The sequence below is a fragment of the Arachis ipaensis genome, chromosome B02 (genome assembly GCF_000816755.2).
Source record: "Arachis ipaensis cultivar K30076 chromosome B02, Araip1.1, whole genome shotgun sequence".
NCBI lineage: Eukaryota > Viridiplantae > Streptophyta > Magnoliopsida > Fabales > Fabaceae > Arachis > Arachis ipaensis.
In genome coordinates this window covers 23,169,456-23,180,350 of record NC_029786.2, presented here as the reverse complement: position 1 = coordinate 23,180,350, position 10,895 = coordinate 23,169,456, and the positions used below count along the sequence as shown (strand labels likewise).

Genomic DNA, 10,895 nt, shown 5'->3' with positions numbered 1-10,895 from the left:
TTAGTTTTTATTAATTGTTGTAGCAATTAATGAATACTAAATAAAATAAGTTCTGACTGATTTTTTTGTCTCCCTAACATTACTATATTTATACTCAAATACATAGTGACTAATTTTTGATGTGTACATAATATTTTTGAAAAATTAAACACACTATTTTATATCCCCCATATAATTTAGAATTTTTTTTAGTAATATATGATAATAATATTTATTTGCCCCTATTAGATTATTAAATTTGACCCCACAATAATTTTTTACTCAACTTTTAGTACTTAACCGTCAATTTAAGAATTTCATATTAAATATTCGATAGAATGATCAATTTTCAGATTTAAACGAAATTAGTGTTATTTTTTAGAAATCAATTCAAAAGAGTATTATTTATTTTCTTTTGAAATTAGCTTTAATTTTTGCGTAGCAATTGCATTAATTGAAATAACTTTTTTAACTATGAATATCAATAAGAGTCTACATCTAATTGTGTTGAAAAGTGAATTTCTAAATAATTGTTTAGTAATATATAGAAAGAGAGAAATTTTGATAGTAATGTTAAATAAAAAATTATTTAATTTTTTAAAAATATAAAACCTAAAACAATAGAATTTTAAATTATATATTATTATTTAAATTATTATTTTAGTATTTTAAAAAGTTAATTAAGTATGAATAAAACAGAATATTTAGCAAAATCTTTGAAGTCACCGTAACACTGTCCCATCCCATCTTCTATCTACTAGTGCAGCTCGAGGATTCAAACTGTAGCACGCTCGTTCTCTCATTCCTTCATTCAATTCACTTTGCCACCTTTTCTCTCTCTCTCTCTCTCTCTCCACTCTTCTGTGTTTTCTTCACTCTTCAACATGAACACCACAACCTTCTTCAACACCACCACCACTACAACCACCATGAACAAAGAGAAACTCGTAGTAGAAATCATAGAAGCCACCAACCTCATGCCCAAAGACGGCGAAGGTTCATCCTCACCGTTCGTCGAAGTAGAGTTCGAGAATCAACGGCAAAGAACGCACGTCAAGTACAAAGATCTCAACCCTGTTTGGAACCAAAAGCTTTTCTTCCATGTCAACGACCTTCATAACCTTCCTTACAGAACCATTGAGATCAATGTCTTCAACGAGAGAAGATCCGCTAACTGCAGAAACTTTCTCGGTAAAGTTAGAGTTTCTGGTACCACCATTGTTAAAGAAGGCCAAGAAACTCTTCAAAGGTATCAACTTGACAAGAGAAGCCTCTTTTCTCACATAAGGGGTGAGGTCACTTTCAAAATTTACCTCACTACAAAGGATATTAATGGTGATGGTGATGGTGGTAGCACTGGAATAGTAGCTTCTTCTTCTTCTTCTTCTGTTATTGTTTCAAGGAAGAACAAGAACAAGAAGCTTCATGGTGGTTCTAACATGGCTACAACACAAGAGCATTTGGCTCAAGAGAACAAGAACGTGATGGTGATGCAGCAGATTCAGAACTACTGTGAGAACAAGAACGTTGTTATTAACCCTGCTATTTCACCTGTTCTTGGTGGTGGTAGTGGTGGTTCAAGGCTTGGAATTGCTGCTGGTAATGGTAATGGTGGTGGAATGAGTGTTTTCCATGGCGGCGGAGGCGGCAGCAGCAGCGGAACAAATGAGTTCTTGTTGAAAGAAACAAGACCACAACTTGGTGGTGAATCATTGAAGAAAGACAAAACAAGTTCAACGTATGATCTTGTGGAACAAATGCAGTACCTCTATGTTAGAGTTGTGAAGGCACGGGGTGCTGACGTGGCATGGTTCGGCAGCGGCAATGGTGGTGGTAGCAGTGTAGAGCTTGTGGCAGAGGTGAAGCTTGGAAACTACAGAGGAATCACAAAGAGGGCTAATTTGGGAAATTCAGAATGGGACCAGGTATTTGCATTCTCCAAAGACTCCATTCAGTCCTCAATTGTTGAGATTATTGTTAAGGAATGCAACAAAGATGATTTCATTGGTAGGGTTTGGTTTGATTTGAGTGAGGTTCCAAGTAGGGTTCCACCTGATAGCCAATTGGCACCACAATGGTACAGAATGGAGAACAAGAAGGGCGAAAAGGTTGCGAAATCTGGCGAGGTTATGGTTTCGATTTGGTTTGGTACTCAGGCTGATGAGGCTTTTGCTGAGGCATGGCATTCTAAGGCTGCAAATGTGAATTTTGATGGCTTAAGTTCAATTAAGTCTAAGGTTTATCTTTCCCCCAAGTTGTGGTACCTTAGGGTTTCGGTAATTGAGGCACAGGACATAATTTCAGGGGACAAAGGCTCTGTTTTGATGGCCAGGTTTCCCGAGTTTTCGGCTAAGGTTCAAGTTGGGAACCAGGTTTTAAGGACTAGGATTGCAGCACCAAGTGCCACTAGGAGCTTCTCAAATCCTTATTGGAATGAGGAGTTGTTGTTTGTTGTTGCTGAGCCTTTTGAGGACTATCTTTTGGTATCGGTTGAGGACCGGGTTGGGCCGGGGAGGGACGAGGTTGTGGCCAGAGTGGCTCTTCCGGTGGCCGCGGTTGAGAGGGGAATAGACGAGAAGCCGGTGACTTCGAGGTGGTTCCCAATTGATGATGGTAACAAGCTTATGACGAGGTTTGGTTCGCGGATTCACCTTCGAGTTTCGCTTGATGGAGGGTACCATGTGCTTGATGAGGCTACAATGTATAGCAGTGATGTTAGGCCAACGGATAAGAGGCTTTGGAAGCCTCACATTGGTGTTCTTGAGATGGGGATTTTGGGTGCCACAGGGCTTATGCCTGTGAAATTGAAAGAAGGTAAAGGGGGTGCCATTGATTCCTATTGTGTTGCAAAGTATGGAACAAAATGGGTTAGAACAAGAACTGTGGTTGATTCTTTGTCACCAAAGTGGAATGAGCAATACACTTGGGAGGTTTATGATCCTTGCACTGTTGTAACCGTTGGAGTTTTTGACAACTCTAGGGTTGATAAGAGCGCGGCCGTGAACTCCGTCGGGTCGCGCGATTCGAGGATAGGGAAGGTCAGGATCAGATTGTCAACACTTGAGACGGATAGAGTTTACACTCATTCTTACCCTCTTTTGATGCTTCACCCCAATGGGGTCAAGAAAATGGGGGAACTTCATTTGGCTGTGAGATTCTCTTGTGCTAATGTGGCTAATATGCTTCATATGTACACTACTCCATTTCTTCCCAAGATTCATTATGTGAACCCATTGAGTGTTAATCAATTGGAGAGTTTGAGGTACCAAGCTATGAACGTCGTGGCGTCAAGGCTTAGTAGGGCTGAGCCGCCACTGGGGAGGGAGGTGGTCGAGTACATGCTTGACCATGACTCACATATGTGGAGCATGAGGCGGAGCAAAGCGAATTTCTTCCGGCTAATGAATGTTCTCTCTAGCATTGTTGCCATAGGAAGGTGGCTCGAATCGATCCGGAACTGGCAAAAGCCGGTTTACTCGGCCTTGTTCTTGACAATTTTTCTCACATTGGTGATGCTTCCTGAGCTTATCATCCCAACTATGTTGTTCTACATGGCATTCTTAGGCCTCTGGCGATATAGGTCACGCCCTCGACACCCTCCACATATGGACACTAGGCTTTCACACGCTGATAGTGTTTTCCCGGACGAGCTAGACGAGGAATTCGACTCGTTCCCAACGAGCCGAAGCGCCGAGGTTGTTAGGATGAGGTATGATAGGCTAAGAAGTGTGGCTGGGAGGATTCAAACTGTGGTTGGAGACATGGCAACACAAGGGGAAAGGTTCCAAGCATTGTTGAGTTGGAGAGATCCAAGAGCTTCATTCTTGTTTGTGTTGTTGTGCCTAATTGCTTCTGTTGGTTTCTATGCTGTTCCAATTAGGGTGGTTGTTGCACTTCTTGGATTATATTCAATAAGGCCACCAAGGTTCAGAACCAAATTGCCATCTAGGGCTCTTAGTTTCTTCAGAAGATTGCCAACTAAAGCTGATAGCTTATTGTAAAATAATTTAACCTCTTTTTATGTTTTTTTTTTTTGTCAAGGGATGTTGATTAGGGGGTTATGGGTTTCTAGCATTGATAGAAGGTTTTTATTGATTGGTACTACTAACTAGTGTTTTGGAAAATTAGGTCCAGCAATGTATCTAGTTATGTTAATTAGTTAGGAAAATTATGTTATTTGAACAATGTTTCGGATATTTTGGGTCAAAAAGTTTATCTCATTGTCTTAATTTCTTCCGGCAATGTATGTTGCAGCTATGTTAATTGGCTGGGGAAAATGTGGCATTTAAACTTGGGGAATTATTTAGATTAAAAAAAAAAGAATTAGCAAAATTATGTTATTTTAAGTTTTAATAAACTATTATACATAAATACATAATAATTTTTGTAAGCTATTTATATAACTACTACTTACAAAACATTGGGAATGTTTTATTATTAAATAAACAAAGAAGCTGCTGCATGCTGCTGCTTCTTTTGAGAACAAACCATAGCTATGCTCTTTGAGAATGCTGCCGAATTTGCAACATCAAATTAAAACATTCAATAAAGTAATAAACATTTTGCAGGAAGAAATTTTTCTTTCTTCACTCCTCACGCATGTGATGTCACTTCAAGTTTTTAGCGTGCTTGGATGGGAAATAATCAAATTTAGATTTTCAAGTTAAAATAAGATAATTTACGACTAAACTATTATTTTTAACAATGAAATATTTGAGAGCAGATAATTCTAAGCTTTTTTTTCCACTTTATTTGCAATGGTGATTTTTTTTTATATTTTTTTTCGTTGGGAATGACATGGAGTAACACCTATGAATATCTGTTTAAGTGGCTAAGTACATAAAGTACAAAGGATAAAACAAGAAAGAGTTGAAATGTGAAGCATGAAGACAGACGCATGCTTTCACAGAAGCTAAGGTTAAAGAATCTCAAGTCATTGACTAAATACATAAACATGTCCTTCATGGGCAATGTGGTCAGCTCATAAGATCCATAATGGGTATGTTATCTTTTGCTCTTATTAAATAATAATCTCCCAACAAACTGTCACTGTTTCGTGTGATATAAATTTTGTTTGTCGTTATCTCTGGAAACCAACCCGGAAGGATGGTAATAAGAAAAAGCAAGTACTCTTTCAAAAAAAAAAATTTCTTGCTTCTTTCTTTGGAATTTTGAACAACTGAAGTAATAAAATGTATCTTAAATTTGCCAAGCATGTTTTGACATTATTTATCATTTCCACTGCTTTCTGTTTTATATTATATTTGGAAGAAAGAAAAAAGAGACCAAGAGTAATAGTTTCTTTATATTGTTTGCCTTATAGACAACATGAAAATGGGTGGCTATGGGGTTATTAGAAGTAATGCATATATTGTTCTTTAAAGAATATATTATGATGATTATGACCATTAGGGAGTAATACATATTACTATAAAATATCCATTAGTATATTAAAAATTTAAGATATAATAATATTGAAGACGAAAAATTCATTGATAGTATTTAGATCGAGTTGAATTAAAAACTAAATGGCTTAATTTTCACTAAATTTATTGATGACTTTAAAACAACCAACGAGGCAGAGAATTTTCACTCAAACTGCTAAAAATTAAAGATCTTGCAAGCAACATTGTCAAGCCAAGGCTAATTATTCAACGTCAATTCTCTTAATATACAATTCAATTATCCCTTTTTGGACTGCTAATATACAATTCAATTGAATAACACATTGATGAAATCTCTTATTGTGGAAAAAAGCGTAACTGGAACAAAATCTACTGCATGAAGGAAGCTATGCGTGGGTCAGCACGATATGGAAGACCACTGCGTGCTCCTAAATCTCGACACTTGGCAGCTGCCTGAAATCGCCATTAGAATGCAACAAGCCTCTTTATAACTAACCAAATCCTAACTAGGTTCAACAAATTCAATGCTTTTCAAGTTACTTAAGGTCACACATATCATTCAAAAAGGCTGGCATGACTTGTGATGTTTTAATCTTAATCTTAACGATTCATATAAGATCTAATAGACAAGTTTCAGTTTATCCATTTTAATGACTAAGCATGCACTTAATATGCTCCCTATTATATGTGCATATCACCCGAGAAGAGTGATTAATTATCAGAGGAGCGAATCTTGGCTATTAAACTATATATATGATCAAGAATAAAAGTTATTTGAAAGTCAAATATTCACTTTAATTCTTTAACAACTAACTTGTATTTTAATCTTGATCATATATACACACATGCGCGCACACAGTACTCACACATGATTGCTACTCGAGTACAAGACTACAACATACCACATTAGCAGCAAAGGAAAGCATTGTCTCTGGCGAAAAGTTGGCACAGATAGCTGAAAGCAAATCAAGAACAGAATGGATCTCATCCATAAATTCATTCACAGGAAAAACTAAACACAATGACCATGAAGTTTAAACACATGACGAGTGAAAGGGTTCGTCAAGTCGCATGTTGATATCATGATCTTTCAAAGACATAAGAAGTAAAGGGAATAAAGGTGGTACAATACCATAGATCACAGCTCCAATAAATGCATCCCCGGCACCAGTGGTGTCAATAAGCTCCAAAGGAGGAATGCTCTCGGCTGTTCCCACATATATCCTCCCATTGACTGTTCCTATCCCTTCTGCCTTCAGTGTTGCCACTGACTTCATGAATTGCAAAAGGAAAGAGACCAAAAACCCAAATAACTATGTCAAGTTCTGAAGTTGCAATCTCAGCTTTAAAACTTCAAAGATCCAAGCATTCATTGATGTCATTGTGAATACTTTATAAATGCAGAGCTATTATATGAGGTTCACATTTTTTTTTTCTTTTTCCTGTTTCCTCAAGAATGTATCCAAGCTAATAATACTGCTATATAATCTATACAATGTATCAGGTTCCCCCGCCCAAAAAGATATGGTTTTCATTTGAAAAGTAAATAATGAGTTACAGTTACAGAGGTTATTATCATAACAGTTAGCAAATGAAGGCCTGTTGGTTCAAGAGGGTGAGACAATGTCAACAGCACGAATGTCTGAAGAATGAAGAATAGAGGCCATTGCTTGGCTCAAGCATGCTATACAGCATTTTCTGAGCTGATAAATTTAAAACTGGAGGTCACTTTAAAAGGGACAGAAAAAGACCTAAGGAAACAACAGGAGAAGCCCTTAGAAAGGACATTATAGTGAGGTAAGGCTTATTTAATTAGTAGTGTTCTAAATTGCAAACTGCAATATTGAGCTAGCAGCCACCACCAACCACATCACAAATTCAGTGTGACATGCAATCAGAAAAATTAACCACAATGAAATTGTGATGCAGCAATGGAAACACAAATCATTACCAGAGACGAGCCCATTGTGGCTCCGATGCAGTTGCAACAATCCTATAATAAGCCACGACCCCAAAAGCAAAAGCGAAAAAGAATCTCTATTTAGCAATCTTAACCGTATCTATTTCATATAAGTAGTGGGTAACTCGAGTTTTGGTTGTTACAAGTGATTGAAATGTCATTTTGTTTTTATATTTGATATGAAAACACAATTTTCATACCACAATAGCTGCAAGTCTGCAATGCACTTAGTGACAACTGCAAGACCCACAATTGCAACAACCACAACAAAGGTTCAAAATGTTATAGGTTTCAATGGCATTACCGATGATATACAGGTTGGGTGTAATACACTCTCATTTGTTGTCATCTTCAGTGACTCCACTAAGCTGTCTATATCCACTTCCTCTGTGGAAGAGGCCACTACCAGAGACGGTATGATACATGTAAACCTGATTACACTAAAAGAAAACACAGCATAGAAAGAGTATAAATGCTAACATCTCTATGTACCATCAAGATTTCTCTCAAGCATTATGCAACCATCTTTTCCCAAGGTCACAATCACAAATCTGATGTTGGGCAATCTTAAGAGAATAGAAACAAGTGCTTGTGGAATAGTTGATGCTCCTGTCCATGCCTATCAGCAGAGAGAGGTACATTAATTAATATATGGATTTAATAATGATGCTTAGAAGAATTTTAGCACCACAATATTTGTTTGATTGATTTATTGAACAGAAAGTATTTAAACAAATGAGGTTAATGAGAGAATTCTAGCATACACATCTTACAATAGTGGTTTCAGAGAAAACAATGCACTTACTAGTGGAAACTTTGCTGAGCATACAACATAATTAGCAAATTTCAGGAGATCATCCAACCCTTCCCTTGGCCTTTCTGCATCAATTAAGATGGGTATATTCTTCCTAACTGCCTGCACTGGAAAAATATAATTTTTTTTTAACTTTCTGTTGAAGCTTTTTCTCTTATCCCCATCCTTAATTTCTAGTAGCAGAACAATAGAACAGGATCGTGTAAAAGGCACTAAGTTGAACTTGCAATTCTAGTAAAAAGTATGCATTTGGGATCTACAATGACTAAAGGAAAGTTAACAAATATTAGCATGAGCATCATAGAAAACAATAGGAAGAAAACAAAATAAAAATATAGTTTCAGTTTACCGATTGATGAACTTGCAAAATAAATTCCTTAAATATTATCATTTTGCAACATTTCTGCGTTATATAATTTAGTGTTAGAGGTAAAATATAATGATAGTGATGTTATGAGTTGATAATCTTTTAATATTGGATCATTAACTGTGATAGGAGTTAGCTATACACTAATTACCACAGCCAAAAATTTTAAACAAATAGGTCCTTAGAGTTTATATTAGAACTGCAAGAGAATTATATAGATTATAACCTCTTGGGCAACAACAAGAGCAGTTTCATATAACCTCCCATCAAAGTAAACAATGTTTGCTCCATTCAATGCAGTTAACAGACTTGATTCAGAAAGATCCTGTGGTATCATTGGAGGATATCCTGGGGTATGTATGCAAGTACGGGTCTTCCTGAAAAAATGTACAGATAGAATGAATGAAGGAAGAATTAATATTTTTAGCAGTGTCACTGGCAGCAAATGCTTGAACGCTTCTTGATTGCTATGAAGAATAAGACAACATAAATATTGTCTGCTAGTCGAAACAAGTCCCAGGTAATGTACTGCCTAAGGATGATAAACAATAAACATGAGAAAATGGAAACAAAGACAAGCAAGAGACAGAAAATAGAAAAGTAAGTGCAAAGTTTGCATCAATCCATTTTGTTTTTCTTTATCAAGAAGCAAAAAAGAAAAGATAATCTGTATAATGTTCTATGTCAAAAAGAAAAGATAATCCATTTTGTTTTTCTTTATCAAGAAGCAAAAAAGAAAAGATAATCTGTATAATGTTCTATGTCAAAACCATGCAGATCCTGACCAGAATGTCAATTAAATTCACCTATGTAATGCCTTTTGTCCCACCCACTTTTGTACCATGAAAACACACAGCAGAAAAGAAGTCAAGATTGGGTAATCATATGTAACAAAGAAATCAAAGATTATTACGTTTCGTTGTCCACAATAATATATGTAAATGGTGAAGTTCCCTCCTTAGACACCTGCAGATAACAAGGGAACTCAATCACATACATAATAGAAGTGCTCAGAAAACAACTGGAGCAATTTGAACTCCTAAATATCAATTCACCATTCTCACTTACTGCTTTAAATAACAAGTTCCAAATTACCTTGAAGGGGATGAACATTTTATTCAAATAAACCTTAGTCAGTTATATTTCTATTTGTTCATTCACATTTAAGTGAGGACAACTTGGAAAACTATAAGTAGTCCATGGGGAGCGAGAACAGATGGAAAACCAAGAGCGCCAATATCATTGCAAATATACTTCGATAACTAGGTAAACAGTAATGATGCAGATAATGGCCATAAAATATCATCAAGGAATATAAAATCTAAAGTTTTAACATCAAACTCAAGACTTATGGATGCTAAGAGGTCATAGTTCATGCTCTTATGATATTACAAACAGAAGAGTATTAAAGATAAATTACCACAATAAAGGATGCATCTACACCATCAGCGTGTAACTCATCTAGTATGCTCCTGCCTTGACTATCATCTGCTACCTAAGGATGCCAAACAGGTTTGCAACATATGCACGAACGCAATGGCATCAACATTGGGTTTAAACCATTATAAAACTTTGTCAAAAGATTTTAAACGACAAACATGCAGAGATTCTTTTTTATTTTCTGACTAAAAGAATAAAGGAAAAACTAAACTACTTTGGAGATGATCCTTGGCTTGAGGCCCAATCTAGCAACACAAGTTAAAGCATTGCCTGCATTTCCACCTCCTTGAACCTGAGTGAACAACACATATAGTTGTGAGTAAGTCCAAAATTTCTTCATTTCTAACAGCCTAGAGAGCTTAAAATTACTGAGAAAAATGAGTGCATCACATCCAATTCATGAGCATCAATTAATTAACAGAAGACTAATAACATACAATGGAGCACCAAAAATTAACAATAACAGTCAATTTTAGATTCACCATTTTCACAAAGGCAATCTATGCATCCATAATTTGGGGGACTTCAGTTACATTACTGGCAAATCTAGATGTTCAAAACCGTGTTAACCACTTGAAAATTTTTCTTTCTTCTTCCTAATGAATGTGACAACCAACAATGGAGACAAAACCCTTCCAAATTTACAAATCAAGATGGCATTTAATTTTAATAAACTGTATCACAAATATCCAATTGTATACTGTCATATACTATATATATTTAGTGGGGATATAGGAGATGTTTAGTGCACAATTTTCTTTCCTAAAATATCATTCATCCAATATAATCCATAAAAAAAAATATATTTTGTTATTTCTAAGATTTAAATCAAAGACCTCTAGGTAAAGTATATAAAACACTTACCATATTGACTAATATCATATTTGTTGTTATTGCACATATAAAAAGGTAAATTAATAGATACGTTAC

At 35.9% G+C, this 10,895-nt stretch overlaps 2 protein-coding genes across 2 annotated transcripts in view; one reads left to right on the top strand and one right to left on the bottom strand.

Annotated features, from left to right (window-relative positions):
* Positions 696-3,992, top strand: LOC107628253 (FT-interacting protein 1). Its single transcript, XM_016331017.2, has one exon. The coding sequence runs from the start codon at positions 864-866 to the stop codon at positions 3,978-3,980; it is 3,117 nt and encodes a 1,038-aa protein (XP_016186503.2). The 5' UTR covers positions 696-863; the 3' UTR covers positions 3,981-3,992.
* LOC107625125 (ribokinase) overlaps positions 5,509-10,895 on the bottom strand; it is a gene marked incomplete in the record, with an annotated part of 5,806 nt that continues 419 nt past the window's right edge. Inside the window, 10 exon segments of the mRNA XM_016327704.2 lie at positions 5,509-5,837; positions 6,287-6,339; positions 6,517-6,655; positions 7,649-7,746; positions 7,837-7,963; positions 8,150-8,260; positions 8,752-8,902; positions 9,439-9,491; positions 9,946-10,020; positions 10,180-10,257. Coding sequence (XP_016183190.1) covers positions 5,754-5,837; positions 6,287-6,339; positions 6,517-6,655; positions 7,649-7,746; positions 7,837-7,963; positions 8,150-8,260; positions 8,752-8,902; positions 9,439-9,491; positions 9,946-10,020; positions 10,180-10,257 — 969 coding nt within the window.